The sequence below is a fragment of the Psittacula echo genome (genome assembly GCF_963264785.1).
Source record: "Psittacula echo genome assembly, chromosome: 21".
Classification (NCBI taxonomy): domain Eukaryota; kingdom Metazoa; phylum Chordata; class Aves; order Psittaciformes; family Psittacidae; genus Psittacula; species Psittacula echo.
The window spans coordinates 5370925-5387996 of NC_137757.1; the positions used below are offsets into that span (position 1 = coordinate 5370925).

A 17072-nucleotide genomic window follows, 5' to 3' on the forward strand; every position below is an offset into this window, starting at 1 on the left:
TCAATAACAGAAGCCATGGTGCTGCTCCTCCCTCCTCACCAGCTCCCTACACCCCCCACACCCCCCGTGCCTCTAACAAGGCTGCTCAGGATCGAGGGATGCTCTGGTACCTGCCAACACTGGGGACATGGGGCTGAGGGTGCATTAACCTGCTGGAGACACAAGTGTGCTTGCAAGGACGCCCTCATTGGACACCCCATTCCCAACACTCCAAAAGTGCTCCCCTGGGGCTGCTTTCCAGCTCCAGGGTGTCAGTGGAGCCCCACACTTCTGGGTTTGGGGCTCCGAGGTCCGCACAGTGGGGACCATCAGAAATGGGGCTTCCCAGAGCATTGGCACTCATCAAGAGAAAGGCAAGGAGTGTGCCTGGGTGGTGGCCTGCCAGGATGCTGCCTGGAGCCAGGATTCCCCACGGATTCACTGCCTTTCGGATAAGGCAGGATGAGGTAAAGACGGATATGGACAGTCGTGGCCTGGAGCGATGGGTTGTGCCCAGATTCAGTCACTCCCTTTGATAAAAGCCCTTGGGCAGCAGCTGATTGATCAGCTGTAAAGTGGGGATTGATCAGGATTTCAGCCCCATACATATTCCAGCTCCCTGATAAAGGGAAATCGATAGCTGAAAGAGATATTCCCCCGAGGCAGCAGGATCCAGCAGACCAGGGCTCACAGGTTTACCCTCACCCCCTAAATCCTCCCAGCCCGGTTCAAGCCTTGCTCCTCCCAGCAGCAAACTCAGCCAGTGGGAGACAAAACCGCTTTGGGGCAGCTGGGATAGGGAGGGGGCCGGGCATGTCAGGATGAGGATGCTGAGGAGAGGGGGCAGAGCCTCCCCTCCCACCGCTAACTCACCCCCCAAAGCATCACCCTGCTCTGCAGCTTCCTCCTCTCATCGGTGGTCTGGCCCAAACCCCGGGCATGGCGCTGCCACCAGCACCCTCTGCTGCCAGGAATCCTGGTTCCTTGGATGGTCTGGGGACCAATGTTGGATGCTGCTGCTGAGAAGTCAGCAACTTCCCTGGGTGCTGGAGGGATTAAGGCCAGGAGGATACGGGGGCTGTGCAGGTCACACACAGCATGAGCACGTCAGGTCTCAGCTCCGGCCCTGTGCTGGTGAGCTGCGGATCCCCAGGAGGACTTGGGGTGCTGTGGGGCTCCCTCCAGGTCTGTGTCCCCCCCCATGTGCTGTGGCTGAGCCTGTCCCTATCCCTGCAGCCTGCTCCATCCTGCGTCCCTCCCTTTACACACAGTGACTCAAGGCCCGGGCTTGCCCCACTGTCCCTCCGGTTGCCCCAGTGCCTGGGGAACTGGTTTGCCCTGGGGAGGACTCTCCCCAGCACTGACTAAACCCTCCCCAGCCAGCCCCGGCGGTGCTGGGGGACGAGGCAGGGAGCTCCCGGTCGCACAGAGCCACGGCCGGCTGGTTCACCTGGTTCAGCACGTCCACACGCTTGCACACACTGACACATTGCAGACAGCCCCGGGGCTCCCGTGACCCCACACTGCTGCCCCTCATGGGAGCCCATGGTGCTGGAGGGATGCACAGGCTGGATCTTGCTCCTGTACCGGGCACATGAGGATGGGCAGCTGGGTAGCACATGGGTGTTTAGTGCTGGGGCTGCTGGGGATCCCTCCCTGCATCCTCTGTCTCTCCTGCTGTTCCCAAGGGGACTCAAACGCTACTCACTGGTACCGCCATGGAAGCAGGGCTGTGATTCTGGGCTGTCTTCATCTGATGCCAAGGTTGGGGCCGGCGAGTGGCATCCCTCCGTGATTATATTCAATGAACACTCCTGTTCCCACGGCTCCTCAGTGCCACCCAGCTCCTCCTGGAAGCTTTCACAACCACATCCCACCGGCTCCAGCAGGGAGGGACAGGGCAAAGTCCATCCAACCCTCTCCAGCTCCCACCATGACCTGGTGCTTCTTCAGCACGTGAGTGTTGGCATCCGGAGCCGGGTGGCCTCGGGCACCCCAGCAAGGACCGAACTGTGGCCACTTGTGCCGGACTGGTGGTGGCTGAGGAGGCTCCAGGGCTGGGCCGGCAGCCGGGAGTGGTGGCCGCGGGGTGAGGCTGGTACTGATGGGTGCTGGGGAGCAGCGGGAGGGCAGGGTGAGGACGCAGGGCGGGTGCTGGCTCTGCTGTCACCCCAAGCCCTGCCCGAAAAGGGCCCTGTGCCCCGGGGTCAGGTCTCCTGCAGTGGCCCAAGGCTACCGTGACCCCCACTGTTCCCCAGGCCAGGGCAAAGCGTTTTGAGAGCCTCAGCTCTCTGAGCCCTGGGGCATCTCCCGGCATTAGGAGCCTCCTGGGAATGCGCTCCATTGCTGGGGCTCCACGTGGGACCCCCATATAGATGATGAACTGGGTGCAATCACATCCCTGGGGACCCCCAGCTGGGCACTGATCCCCTCCGAGGTTACCATCACCCTCACCGAGCTGGCTGGAGGGAAGGGGTGGCCGGGCAGGACTCCGGGGGGGCCCGGAGCCACCCAGGCCGGCCGGGCTCCCTCCCGGCGCTGCTGAGTCGGAGGAAATGGAGGAGCCGAGTGCTGGGGAACCAGCCTGACCGGCTCCCCGGCTGTCAGCACCTGAGGAATGCCAAACCTCCGTGCGCCAGGGCTGGGTGCTCAGGGCTGGGTGCTCCGCGGGTGACTCTGCCGGTCCGCCCAGCCGTGCTGTGCAGGCAGCAGCACCTCCAGCCCCGCTCGGCACGGCTCGGCTCCGCACCCCGCTCGCCACGGCGGGACCCTTGGCTGCAGGTACACGGGCTGCAGGCGGGGGGGGGGGGGGGGGCACTGGGTGCTGTCTGGGCGCGCCTGGCTTGTGCGGGTGCTGGTGGGGTGGTGCTGGGAGCAGGAGGGCATCGGTGCTCCCATCCCGGCTGCCATCCATGGGGGCTGCCCCGTGCTGGGCCACGTGCCCTGGTTTGGTGCCCTGGGATGGGTCCCTGCTCCCTTTGGGATTGACACTGGCCAGGGAGGGGGGACAGGACCCGGAGGTGGGGGCTGAGCCCATTTCTGCCCCTCAGACCTCCCCTCCCCAGCTGTGGGGGGCTGCTGGGGTTGTGACCCTGCTCCTCCCACCCAAGGGCATCCCCAGAGCCACCGGGGTGAGATGGGGCAGGAGCACCTCTGGTGGCCTCACGACTCAGGCTCCCCTGTCACCCCTGTCCCCCTCCGTGTAGGGAGCAGAGCCACCCTGGCACAGCTCAGCAGGGGCAGCGAGGGGACGTGGCGGTTCCCCTGCCCTCCTCATGAACCCCGGGTGCCGCAGCCCCAAAGCAAGCACCCGGTTTTCCTGGTAGGCGGCAGGTCCGCTCTCACCCGCGGTGATAGGGCTCAGCCCAACGTGGCCGGAGGCTCGGCTTAATCTGTGGTCACCGGTTCAAAGGCAGCCACAGCTGCTGCCCTCGGCCCCTCCGTCTCTTCTGAATATTAAACAGCACCTTGTGCCTTTTCCCTGGGTGCTGGGAGACCCTTTGAGGTGATGGGAGGCAGTGAACGAGCTGAGCGGGTTGGCTTGGTTTGGCCAGCGGGGATTAGTTAGCCAGGCAGTGTGCTCCAGTGTGGCAATAGTGCTGAATCCAGCATGGCACGTCCTGGCGGGCAGGAAGGGCCAGCAGGAGCAGCTGGGAGGCTGCAAGGTCTCATCCTTGTGCCCTCATGCCCCTTTGTCCTTGACCTACTGTTGCAGTAGGAAATGCAGTAGGTGATGGGGCAGAGCAGGGCTCCGGGGTGAGCTCCTTTGCCAGGGCTGGTGTGGCGTGCCAGGACCCGGGCACCGGATCCAGCTGCAGGGATGGGATGGGAAAGACAGACATGGAGATCTTTGGAAATCTGGCTCTGGGCGAGAGGCAGCCGTGATGCTGAGTCAGCACCTCCCGGCTCCCCTCAGCACCCCGGTGCTGCACGGAGCCGGCGTCCCCATCCCGGTGCCACCGGCATGGCAGGGCTGAGCACCGCCACCGAGTGCTTGAGAAACTGGTGCTGAAGCAAGGCCAAGGTGCAGCCGGGTGCCTGGTGGCTCCAGAGCCGGTGTGATGGGAACAGTGCAGGGCAGAAAGAGGTCACATCCCAGTGCAAACCACGCTGCCCTGGCACCACTGACGTGGGCAGGAGCTTCCATGTCACAGGGGTCCCTATGTGCCCCCATCCTGGGGCGCTGGGGCTGCTTCCAGCCTGACCCTGCTTTTGGCCATTTGCTATTCCACTGGCGAGTGCTGTGGCCCTGGGGATCCAGCTGTGGCTGAGCCCATGCAGATGTGTGGCCCCATGTAGGCTGGTCCCAGCCTGGAGCGGCGCTGGCTGCCCCAGACGAGGTCTCATCATCTCCTGGAAAATGACACAAACTCTTCCTATCTGTACTGGAAAGACCTGCTGGGCCGGGAAGAGCGAGATGTGGAGGGCTGGCAGAAGGGGCAGGCAGCTGCCTGCACCGGCGCCTCTCTGCCTGTCCCCAGCCTCCATGACCCTCTTTAGGGATGGGTGAAGTCCAACATGAAGCTATTAGAGGGAGCTCAGCCTCCGGTGGTGCAGGATGAGGCCCTCTCCCAAGGGGTCCCCCAGGAAAACCAGCCCTGGGGGCTGAGCAGGGAGGTTTCCCTGTCATCAGCAGTCCGCAAGCTCAGCTTGTCCTCCGGCTGAGCCCTAAGCCCCGTCCCTCCGCTGTCCCCAATAGCTGGGTGGTGACACCGAGCAGCTCCTAATTGGGAGATGCTGAGATGCCGGAGTGCTTCCGGCTCCTGCTGTGTCAGCTGCTTCCCAAACCCAAACCCAGCAATAAAATCCCTTCTGGGGCAGGGACGCAGCTGCGGCACAGCGACGCCTCCACTGGCATCCCCCCCCCAGCCACCACCAGCGTGGGTGTCCCTGTCCCCTGCCCTGCATCCCAGGAACCACAGTGATACCCAGCCTGCATCACAGGGACCACAGTGATACCCAGCCTGCAACACCCAACACAAAAGCGCAGGAGCTGAGTGCTGGGTACCAGCTTGGATGAGGGTGATCAGTGCCAATGGGGCTGAGAAGCGGATGGAGCCATCCCACCTTTGCCAAGCAGCAATAGGAAAGGGTCAAGAGAAGATGCTGCTCAGGTCCCCACCTCCTCCTGCGAACCGCGTGGCTGCTCCAGCCCCAGCCCTGGTCCTGACGAGGCCCTTTTCCCCCACGGAGCAGCTTCCCTGTTGCTTTCTGGGCTTGTTTGTTTACTGCATTTGCTGACTCGGCGCAGCCCTGCTGCCCGCCTGACTCATCCCGCAGCTTGGGGCATGGCCCGGCTCGGGGCACGGCATGGCCCGGCTGCATCCTGCACACTCATCCGTGCTGTGCCGGCCTGCGGGCTCTCCTGGAGCCCACCCTGGCAGCGTGGCAGAGCTCCCCAGCTGGCTGCAGAAGCACTGGCAAGGGCAGGCAGAGGGGCTCAAGGCTCCCACTATGCTCTGCCCATGCCAGGATGGATGAGATGAGCATCCCGAGAATTGCCCCCAGACCACCTCCTGTGCTCGTGGGACGCTCCTATAATGTCCTGCAGGGTCAGAGGGATGCCCCGGGGGTGGCTCAGGGTCCGGGGTCGGCCCCTGCTCAGCTCTCCCTGTGTCTCCTTCTCTCCTTGCAGCTCCACCAGCGCCAGCGTGGCAGCGGCAGGGGCTGATCTCGGCAGTGTGGGGTGTTACGGGGCAGTCCCCTCCCTGTCCCCCCGGCATGGATTCATCATTCCGGCACACCAAGGCCAGGGGCTTCGTGTCCAGCGCAGAGGTGAGCATGAAGCAGTCGGCAGCGGGTGCTGCAGGACCCGAGGGCAGGTCCCGCTTCCAGAAGGTCTCGCTGGTGTCCCGGCGGCTGGAGAGCACAGGGAACGTGCGGGGCCGGGAGGGGAGTCCCTCCCGCGTGTCCCTGCTGCTGCAGGCCTGGGAGCGGGAGATCGTGGAGAAGACGGCGCCCGGCCCCGCTGCCCCGGCCCGCTCGTCCTCTGCCAACCTCCCCAAGGACTTCACCGCGCACGGACCCATCTTCTCGCAGGTCTATTCCCCCGCGCAGAAACCGCGGCGCCAGGACGAGAGGGGGAAGGTGGGCGCTGGCGGCGGGGAGGGCATCCCCCCGGCCGGGGGTGCCCCCCGGGACGTGCCCGTGCACAGGGAGAGCTACGTGCACGGCACCCTGCTCCCCACCCGCGCTGCTGAGCTCAGCACAGCGGGGCCTGGGCCAGCTCCTGGTGCCCCGTGCGCGCCCGGCTGCGCCCCTGCCCTGCCCAGGGCCAGGCAGGTCACGGTGCTGCGGACGGGCAGGGATGCAGCGGGGACAGAGCCGGCGCTGGCGGAGGGAAGGGAAGCCCAAAGCGGGGTGCACAGCGCTGCTGGTGCCACAAAGACGGCGCCGCAGCTGGAGGTGCGCAGGCAGGACAGCATTGGCTTTGCGGCAGCCACAGCGGGCAGCGAGAGCTCACCGGGCACTGTGGAAGCCACCAGGCTCCTGACTGAGGGATCCCCTGCGGAGAAACACTCGCTGCAAGCCGAAGCCACGCCAGTGAATGCAACCCTGAGAGATGGCGACAAGCCTGGGGACCCACAAACCAGTATAACCAGCTCCCCGCAGGGTCCCTCGGCCGGCGCTGGTGGCCAGGCTGGCCCGGCTGCTGCGGGAGAGGGAAGCTCAGCAGACAGGGATGGCACCACTTCAGCAATGCCACCGAGGACAGAGAGCCCCCCGGGAGCTGGTGGCACCCCTGAAAACCTCTCCTCAGAGGCAAGTGATGGCCCAGAGCCTTCATCCAAAGCATCTCCAAAGGCTGAGCTGGAGTTGGATGGGGACAAGATGACAGGGGACCCGCAGGGCACAGCCCAAGAGCCCAAGAGCAGCCCAGAGCTCCCTGCCAAGCCCCCAGCCCCTGACCCCCCAGCTGAGACCCCCGTGAACGCAGCCGAGGAGGACCCCGAGCTGCTGGCGGACATGGAGATCTTTGTGGACACGCTACGCAACATGGAGCCCTCAGAGATGCGCAAGGCACCCAGGACCCCGCGCCAGCCCCGGCCGTCGTCGCTGGGCCGCTGCGCTGCTCTGCCTCCCATCGAGGAGGACCGCGTGGGCCCGCGAGCCACCATCTCCCTGCCTGAGGCCCTGCGGGACCTGCTGGCCCGGGGCCCCGTGGGTCGGCAGGAGGAGATGCCAGAGGAGGAGATTGTGAACCCCTACCTGAGCCCTGATGAGCAGGCACCAGGAGGGACCCTCAATGGGCTGCCCAGGGACAGCGCGGGCTGCAATGGCCGGGTGGAGGGGGGCTCGCTCCTGGGGACACTGAGGCAGGTGGGGGCAGAGGAAAAGGGTAAACCGGTGGCTGAGAGGAGCCCGCTCTTCCGAGGGAACGTCCTCAAGGGCATGGCGCTGCTCTCCCACTTCTTGGAGCACCGGGCAGCGGCGGCCGATGAGGGCAAGCCCTACTCGCGCCTGGACAACAGCGTGCTCTACAGCCGCTTCGTCTCCCCCAGCACTGCTCCGCTTGAGCCGCATGGCAGGGATGGAGGGGTCACGGGCTCCCCCAGCCCTCGGGACCACAATGGGCTGGGCCCTGGTGACCACCCCAGCCCGGAGATGGCCGTGCTGGAAGCCCCAAGTCCTGTCATTGAGGAGCCAGAGAGCACCGTGGCCCTGTGGCCTGCTGATGTCTTGGTGAGTGAACCTCTGAAGGCGGAGCCTGGGGAGGTGTTCTGCCCTCCTGGTAATGTGGGGAGGTGCTGGGGTCTGAACCTTGGAGCGTCTTTCCCTGTTCCCAGCATATGGCTTGAACGTCCCATCAGGGAGACCAAGGGGTGAAAGCCCCTGGTGCAACAGGAGGGTACCAGGACGGGTGATGGAAGGGCACCAGGTCAAGTGATGGGAGGGTGCCACCACAGGTCACAGAAGGGTCCTGGGGCAGGCAGGAGGCTGATCCCCAAGTGCAGGAATGCTCAAGGTGTGGCTGCTCAGGGCGGTGGGAGGGTTTGGCAGACGCCAGACGTGAGGCTGCAGCTACAACCTCCCTGGGTTGCGGTGAGATGGCTGCTGCAGCCGATGTCCCTCTGTGCTCCTCATGCCCCTGTCCCCTTGGCTCTTCACAGCAGGAGGACAAGGAGGGCTTGGAGAAGATCAACACCAGACCTGGCAAGGTACAGGGAGCGTGGTGGGGCTGGGCTGGATGGCGAGGGCATGGTCGGTGTGGTTTGGTGGGCTATGGCAGCACCTCTCTGCTCTGTCACCCCCTCCCAGATCATCCTCTTCTCCGAGGCCGGCTTCGCGGGCAAGAAACGGGAGATCTGGGGTGACGTCCCCGATGCCACGTCCTGGGAGCTCTCGCACACCATCTCCATCCGGGTCATCCGAGGCGGGTAGGGGACAGCACTGGGGCCAGGACGTGTGGCGAGGACACGGAGGGAGGGTTTGGCCGGGGCTCCTGCATTCCCTGTGCCAGGAATGGCAGCCAGCTCCCAGCCTGGGGTTCAGGAGTGACCATTGCACCAGTGCTCATTACTGCAGCTGCACCCCAGCATCGCGGCGGTAGCAGGGTGGTGGCGGGATGTCCCAACCCGTGCCGTGCCCCGGGGCTCCTGATGGCTGCAATGGGTAAAAGCAGGGTTCTCCCTCCTTTGCTTCCATCCTGCTCCAGGTGGGTGATGTACGAGAAGCCGCGGTTCCACGGGCGCAAGTGCGTGCTGGCCGAGGGGGACGTGGAGATTGACAACCCCTGGGCAGCCTATGGGCAGAGCGGGCAGCCCCACCGGCCCTTCCGCATCGGGTCCTTCAAGAGGGTGGTGCGGGTGAGCAAAGGGATCCCCAAGGAGCTTTGTGCTCACCCCACATCTCCCAGCACCCAGCAATTGGGAGGTGCTGACCCCGTAACGCTGCTCTGCTCCGTGCCAGGATTACCGGACCCCTGAGATCAGCCTGTTTGTGGAGGAGAACGGCGAAGGTGCCCGGCTCAGGTTCACCGACTCTGCTGAGGACACCCGCACACGGGGCCAGGCGCTCACTGCTGCCTCCATCATCGTCCACTCAGGCCTGTGAGTGGGACCATGGGGCTGAGTAGGTGCTGGGTGGGCTCCAGCACGGGCTGGAATGAGCTGTGATGCTTTCCCCCTCTTCCCCAGATGGCTGGTTTACTCCAAGCCTTTCTTTGATGATGATCCCTATGTTCTGGAGCCAGGCGGCTATCCCAATTTAAAGGCTTGGGGAGCAAAGGACCCGTCCATCTGCTCCATGCACCCCATCAGGCTGGTGAGTCCCGGTTGCTGGAGCACGGTTATTGGGGTGCTGGGGCTGTTTCCAGCCCTGGGCATGACAGGCAAGAGCATCTCCTGGTGGTTTCTGACTCACATCAGTGAGAGCTTGGTGTGGAAATCTGCTGAGCGAGGCTCCGGGAAGTGCTTCTGTGGGTTAGAGGTGAAAGAAAGCAACGAAGCAAAGTCCAAAAGAGCTTGTTCTTGAATGAAACGACCCCAAAACCAGCTCAGGCTGTAATGGAGGAAATCAGTCCCTGCCAGTCCCTTCCTGCACCACAACCTCATGGGGGTTCTTCTCCTTCCAGGGCTGCCCCGTGGTGGAAAGACCCGGCGAGCCGCAGGTGAGCACTGGGCCAGCACCCAGGGGGGATGTGGGACCGGGACGGACGTGGGTCCCCACTCACCCTGCCCTGTCACCAGGTGCTCATCTATGAGGCCATGGGCTTCCAGGGTCGCAGCTTCACCATCAGCAGAGATATCTACGACCTCAAGTGCCTGCCCGGGCCCACGCTGCCCACTGTGGGCTCCCTGCACGTCCTGGGGGGCTGGTGAGTGGTGTGAGGCCGGCCGGGAACGTGACCCTCACCCAGGGGAAAAGGCTCGGAGAAGCTGCCTGGGGATGTGGGGTGGCCACAGGCAGCCTGGGGGAGAGGGAGGCACTGGAGCAGTGTGGATGGTGTCCAAAGACCTCACTGCCTGCGTCTGCTGTGCCACAGCTGGGTCGGCTACGAGAAGGAGGGCTTCCGCGGCCACCAGTACCTGCTGGAGGAAGGGGAGTACCGGGACTGGAGGCAGTGGGGTGGCTACAGCAAGGAGCTGATGTCCTTACGGCTGATACGGACGGTGAGGGCAGGGGTGGTGGCATTGCTTGGGGATGGATCCAGTGTGGGCAGAGAGTCAGCACCCCTGGTCCCACCCTCGTCCCCCAAAGGGAGCCTTCCCTGCCTGCATCAGGCATGGCCTGAGATCCCCCTGACTCATTGCACACAGGGGTCCAGGTGCCCAGAGCTGCTCCCTGGGGTCTCTGAGGCCAGGCAGAGCCCTGACTGCAGGTGTGGAGAGCGCCCGGCCCCCATCCCCTTCCCCCTGACAGACCGAGGCGCTCGGGGGGGCTCCTTCTCCCTGCAGGACTTCTCTGACCCGGTGCTGGTCCTGTTCGAGGCCATGGACTTCGAGGAGGGCCCAAGCGTGGAGCTGAGCGAGGCGCTGCCCGACACGCAGCTGGCCGGTTACGGCACCGTCACCCAGTCCATCCACGTGCTGAGCGGGGTGTGAGTGGGGAGCAGGGGGGAGCGAGGGGCCAGGAGGGTACGCGGGGGGTGCAGAGCCAGCACCCACGTTGTCCCCGCAGGTGGGTGGCCTATGAGGGCACCAACTTCTCGGGCGAGCAGTACATCCTGGAGAAGGGGGTGTACCGCAGCTGCGAGGACTGGGGAGCCACCGACTGCCGCATCGCCTCGGTGCAGCCCATCCTGCAGGTGAGAGCGGGGCCCACCGGTGCCACCGGGCTGGTGGGGGCCAGGCTGGAGATAAGACCCCAACCAGCCCCATTCGGTCTGCTTCCAGGTTGGGGAACACAACCTCCATTTCGTCTCCAAGGTCGGAAGTGGCAGATGGGGAGGGGGACGTGCCCTCCCAGGGGCATCATCCCTGATGGGGTGGTGACGACGCTTTGCCCCCCTCACCAAGCCCCTCTGCTCCCCTTCCTCAGATCCTGCTCTTCTCTGAGCCTGACTTCCTAGGGGAGCACATCGCCTTTGAGGAGGACCAGGACTCCCTGCCCGCCGCCTTCATCCCACGCTCCTGCAGAGTCCGTGGAGGCAGGTAGGATGTCCCAGGGCCTCACTGCTTCCATCTGGGATGGGAACAGGGAGGTCACCCTGGCCAGCAGCCCCACAGGCACCTCTGGGAGCTCCGCAGGAGGGTGGGCAGGATGAGGGTGCTGGGCCACAGGAGGGATGGACGCCAACCATGATGGCCACATCAGCCCAGGCGCGCTCCTCCCCGCAGCTGGATCCTGTTCGACGGGAAGGCCTTTGCCGGGGAGCAGCACGTGCTGTCGGAGGGCGAGTACCCCACGCTCAGCGCCATGGGCTGCCTCTCCTCCACCTCCATCCGCTCCTTGAAGAAGGTCCCGGTGGTGAGTCCCAGCCTTTCCTTCCCTTCCCACTGGCTTCAGGGCAGAAACACCTCAGGACCCCTTTTCCCCTCCCATGGGTACCTCCAGTACTGGTTCTCCAGCCTTGGATCCATTCTGCATCCATGGGTGCTCACTCCTCTCCCGGTCTCTTCCATCACCCGCAGTTCTTCTCAGAGCCCTCCATCTTCCTGCACGGGCTGGAGTGTTTCGAGGGGAAGGAGATCGAGCTGAACACCGAAGTGAGGAGCCTGCAGGCAGAGGGCTTCAACAACCACGTGCTGTCGGTGCGCGTCAAAGGCGGGATGTGAGTGAGCCCCAGCCCTGCTCTGCCCTGCCCCGGCTGGTGGGTACCAGTGTCTCCGCCGGGGGTGACCCCGCTGTGCCCATCCTGTCCCTGCAGCTGGGTTCTGTGTGAACACGGCGACTTCCGAGGGCGCCAGTGGCTGCTGGACTGCACCGAAATCACCAACTGGCTGACGTACAGCGGGCTGCAGCACGTGGGGTCCCTGTACCCCATCCGCCAGGTGAGCCCTGCCTGCGGGAGGGATGGGGCACTGCCAGGGTGAACCCCACAACCTGGCTCACATGGAGCTGAAGCGGGGTGAGCTCCTTCCACCCAGCGGTGGTACCTGGGGCTGGAGCCAAAAGGGTTTCTCTCTTGGCAGAGACGCATCTATTTCCGCATCAGGAACAGGGAGCTGGAGCTCTACCTCTCGGTGCCTGATGATGTGGAGGACATGAAAGCAGGGCGGGTGGTGGTGTCCAGCCTGAGTGAGGAGAGCAACTCCATCTGGTACTATGAGGACGGGCTGATCAAAAACCAGGTCAGGGCTCGCGCGTGGCAGCCAGCGCTACGGAGGGGACCAGGGGAGCCCCTGTCAGGGCTCCAGCATCTGACCCCAGCCTTGTCCCCAGAGATCAGTTGGTTCTCTCCTCTCCAAGTCTTCCCTGGAGATGTGAAGGCACCTCTGCCTTCCCTGGGGAGTTTGTGTCACCCTCATCATCCCCATCTCTCACTGAGGGCTTCTTCCTGCTCATCCCATGTCCCGCCCCAGAACCGGCTGCATTTCCAGGGACACCCCTCTGAGCTCCAAGCCTTTGCGCTGGGTGGATGCGATGGAAAGGATGGGGCTGACCCAGCCACCGCTGCTCCTTGCAGGTGGCGCCCAACATGAGCCTGCAGGTCATCGGGCCAGCCGGGAAGGGCGCGAAGGCCGTGCTGTGGTCCCAAAACCGGATGCCACGTCAGACCTGGAGCATCGATTCCCAGGGGCGAATCCGCAGCCAGATGTTTGAAGACATGATCCTTGATATAAAGGGTGAGACCTCGGCACCAGCACAGGAGCTGCTTTCTCAGGGAGCCCCCAAAATGGGGTGTTTTGCCTTAAAATGAGGCACCCACCCCTTCAGCACCATCAGGTCTGTGCCCTCCTAAACCCGCCCCTTGCTCCGCAGGTGGCCGATCCTATGACCGAGACCATGCCATTGTTTGGGATGTGGCTGACGAAAGACCCATGCAGACCTGGGACATAGAGGTGCTGTGAGGAGCTGATGTGTGGCCCTCACACCCAGTGTCCCTGTGCCGGGCTGGGTGGCCTCCTACCCCCTCCCCACATCCCAAACTCTGCTCTGCCGGCGTGAGGGACACCCTCATCCCCTCCATCATGAGCAGAACCACCCAGCTCCCTCCTGGAGAGCCCCGTACGTGCTTCACGAAGGACCCCTTGGACACGACCCTCTGGAGAGCGGCTGAGTCCCCTCCCCACCACCTCCAGACTGTATTTATGTACGTGTGTAAGATACAGCCCTCCTCTGGGGCCAGCATTGCCTGGGTGCTTGCTGTCCTTGTCCTTGCCACAGCCTGGCAGCCCTCATGCTGGGGAGCTGCCCCCCTACCCCAGCACCTTGCCCCCCCACCAGCCCCGGACCTAATCCTGCTCCCAGGACAGGAGCCCAGTGCCCTCTACTGCTCACGGGCCACCAGCAGCAGCAGGGCCCTGGGTTTTGAGTAGGGAGGCAGGGGCCCAGCTGTGCCCCTGGGAGCACTGGGGGCTGCTGGACCCCACCAGCTCCAGCCTGTCCGTGCTGCAGGCTCCGGGTGCTGCACTCGTGCTGCCCCAGGGTGAGCGCTGCACCTGCAGTGCTTCGTGCCCAAGCTGAAGGGCTGGAGCATGGCTCACGTCACTCACGTCTGAGGCCCCTCGGTCAGGTCTCTTCCACTTGGGTGAGGTAGGAGCTCCCCAGGGACGTGACTCAGAGCCAGAAGGGACACGGGGTGAGAAATGCACTCATGGAGCACTCCCGTCCTTGCTGCTGGGGAGAGGAAACGGCTGCGGGCAAGGGCCTGGTTTGCTGAGCAGGTTGAGCCCAGTCTGGGAGACTCACTGCATCGGGGCAGCGAGCGCTGGTCAACCCCGAGCAGAACCGGGCAGTGCTGGCAGTGGCAACCTCCCCGGGAGGCTTCTACAGCAGACTCACAGCACCAAGGTCCTTGCATCAGGCGTCTGCAGCTGGCCAGCGACTGCTCTGGCTTTCAGCAACAGCAAATGTCCACCCTCATGCTGTCCACAGACCCGTTTGGGCAGCAGGACAGGTAATGGCAGGACAGGAGCAGTGCGTGCTGCTCAAGGATGCAAAGCTCCCATACACTCCTCTGCCAGGCCAGCAGGCAGGTGGTTACTGTGGGCCTGAGCCCAAACCCCTGCCTGCAGGCAGCAGTGCCAGGCAGGGTGCCAGGCCTGCAGAGCTGGCAGGCACACAGATATCAAGTACCACAACCTCATCCCCGTCCATGAAGAAGTGGTGCAGGAAGGAGGAAACCTCCAGAGGATGGGGCAGGGGAGACGCTGCCACCCCGTATGGCCTGAGCTGCGCCTCTGGAGCCGCGGATGGACATGGATACACACAGGCTCTGCGGGCAGGGATACTGCCGAGGGGGAAATCCTCAGTGACCCCAGGACCCAAAACCCCACCCCCAGAGGGACCCAGCCAGGATGGGACCAGCTCAACCCCTTCACCCCCTCTTATATACCCACCGCCAGCCCGGGATTGGCCAATACGGGGCTCACGGCAGCGCGGGATTGGTGGGGAGCACAAGCCCCTGTGCGGGATTGGCCAGGACTCACGGTGGGGTTGAGAGCGCTGCTGCAAGGGGCCGCCCGGCCTGCAGGGGACGCTGTGTCCGCACCGCGCCGCGTTCCTCCCCGGTCGCGGGCAGCCCCAGCCCCGCGGCGCAGCGAGCCCGGCGCCGCTACAGAAGCGCTTTATTGCTCGGAGCCGCCGGTCCCGACCTGCCCCCGGGGCCTCGCTCCCAGCCGGGGCAGCGGCGGGGCTTGGCTCCGAGGCGGGAGAGAGCGGCAGGGAGCGGGGTCATGGCTCCATGTGCGAGAGGCCGGCGGTGGCGGGGTGCGAGGCGGGCGCTGCCCGCTCAGTGCAGCCGCAGGAAGAAGGCTGCGGCCAGCCCCAGGGTGAGGGAGAGCAGGGGCGCGCTGGTGCGGGGCGGGCTCAGGCTCTTCGCGGCCGGGTTCAGCGTGGTGTGCAGGGTGATGCCGAGCTCCTTGTCCACCTGGCCCAGCGCCTGGAACAGGAAACGAGAGTCAGGCATCGCTCCATGGGCAGTGTGGGGTTGAAAGCCCCCTAAAGCCCCCACCCGGCTGCCCTGGGTGCAGAAGGGAGCCAGGGTGCTCGTCCTCCTCTGCCCAGCAGCTTCTCCTCCGTGCCACACGCAGACATCCCTGTGTGCGTCTGGGTTTTCCCACCGCAGGGAGCAAAGGGAGCTGCCCCTCGCATCATCGCCCTGCCTGTAGCCAGGGGAGGGAAGCAGAAGCTTGGGGGGGGTCTTTGCCCCTGGGACAGCTGCTGCGAGGAAGTGGCCCATGGGCCCTGCACAGAGGATGTAGAGCTGGGAAACACCCGTGCTGGAAGCCAAAGGGAGGAGGAAGGACCCTCGTTCCCCTGGGGTGTTGCAAGTGGGGACGTTGCAGTCAGCGTGTGAAATGTAATAGCTGGGAAGGTGATTTCAGAGCAGTTTCCTTCTGTTCAGATCAGCACCTTCCAAACTCAGATGTTTGTGTGAATCCCTCCTGCCCTGGCTGCACAGAACCACTCCTTTCTAGGGGCTTCTGGTGTAAGCAGTTAAAGGTAACTGCAGTGACGGGCACTGCCTGGCCTGGCTGGAAAAGGGACAGCCATTCCCTCTGTGAACCAGCCACCAGGCTGCGCCCCTCCTTGGGTCACTGCGGAGCTGGGATAGGGCCAGGGATGGGACCCCAAGGCCCAGCTCTGCCCCTCCACAGGCACCCTTGTGCAGGGTGGGTGTTAGGCTGGTTTGCCCAGCCGCAGATCCAGACTCTCAAAAGGTGAATGCACATTAGGTAAATGTAAAGCAGCAGGTCACAGCTGTGTGGGGTTTGAGAGTGAAAAATAAGCACAGATACATCTGGCCCCATTACCAACACACTGTGGAACAAGCACATCTCCCACCTGATGCTCTGAGCAGCTATCACCCTCCCTGAAACCACCAGCACCTTCATCCCTCCAACCACACAGTCCCCACTGAGCAGAGAGCTGACAGCCACCAGCTTGGCACTTGAACTGAACCCCATGGAGGGAAGGAAACTACACCCCAGTGTGGAGCCGAGAGGAAACCACATAGCTGTGTGCCCACCCGGCATCTCCACAGCCATCCTCAGCATCCCCACACCAGGCACAGGCTGGGGCCGGCATGTAGAGAGGCTGCAGGGTGGGTGGAGAGCGAAGTGCAAAGGTTACAGATATAAGTGATGCTCTTGAGTAAAAAAAGGCATTTAAAAATGTCTACGAGAAATATTTAGAACTTACAGACCACAGCGCAAAGCTGCTGGTAAGACAGAGAGACTTAAATAGAATCATCGAATGGTTTGGGTTGGAAGGGACCTTAAAGATCATCCAGTTCCAACCCCAAATATTCAGGTTTCCAGCTGAAGGCAGGAATTCTCCCCCTGGTTGAACCCTACAGCCCCCAACTGCCATAACAGCCCTGGGACAGAGCCGGCCAGACCCTGCAGCTTCTGTGTGCCCCACTCCATGGGGTTTCTCTTACCATGCAGAGGAAAAGCAGGGTGAGCAGGGTGAGCAGGAGAGCGCGCTGGAGGGGCTGCATGGTCGGGGCACACAGCTCACTGTGTGCTGTGACACTTCCTCCTCTGCTCGCAGTGATGGCGGTCGGAGGCTTTAAGCACGGTGGTGGCCTCGTCTCACCGGTCCCACCTCCTTCCCTGCACCAGCCCCATCACTTCAAAGGGCTGTTTGAAACCAGGGTGAATTGGGGAAGTCACATCTGCTGCCAGCGCTGCAAGGGAGAAGGTGCAAGACAGCAGGGGGGGTCTCCAGGCAGCGACACCACCGTACAGCCCTGTCAGCCTCAGTTCTCCGCAGCCATCGATCTCCATCACCCAGCACAAAAGCAGCTCCTGCTCCACACCATGGCCATGCAGCCACCGACTCCAGCACAAGCAGAAAGCCTCTGGCCCTGCCTTTACCCACATCACAAAATACCGCCTGCAGCATGAGCCCCTGTGTCCGAGCTCTGCTTCTCCCTGTCCTGTGCCCTGCACCCACGAAGGACTAACAATGGATACGGGTTAAACCCCTTCTGGATCACTGGGAGGGTTCTGCAAATTGTGGTCAACATTTCAACCAAGGAA

The 17072-nt window shown here is 63.7% G+C and overlaps 1 protein-coding gene across 1 annotated transcript; it reads left to right on the forward strand.

The window, feature by feature from the left end:
- Positions 1-5700: 5700 nt before the first annotated feature.
- CRYBG2 (crystallin beta-gamma domain containing 2) lies at positions 5701-12932 on the forward strand (the record flags this gene model as incomplete). Its single annotated transcript, XM_080632358.1, has 19 exons — positions 5701-7662; positions 8091-8138; positions 8239-8357; positions 8636-8786; positions 8890-9029; positions 9117-9243; positions 9554-9589; positions 9669-9796; positions 9965-10091; positions 10377-10519; positions 10600-10726; positions 10815-10847; positions 10960-11072; positions 11259-11388; positions 11553-11692; positions 11789-11912; positions 12054-12212; positions 12548-12707; positions 12844-12932. 19 exons carry the CDS (start codon positions 5701-5703, stop codon positions 12930-12932), a joined length of 4056 nt encoding a protein of 1351 aa, XP_080488484.1.
- Between the last annotated feature and the right edge of the window lie 4140 nt (positions 12933-17072).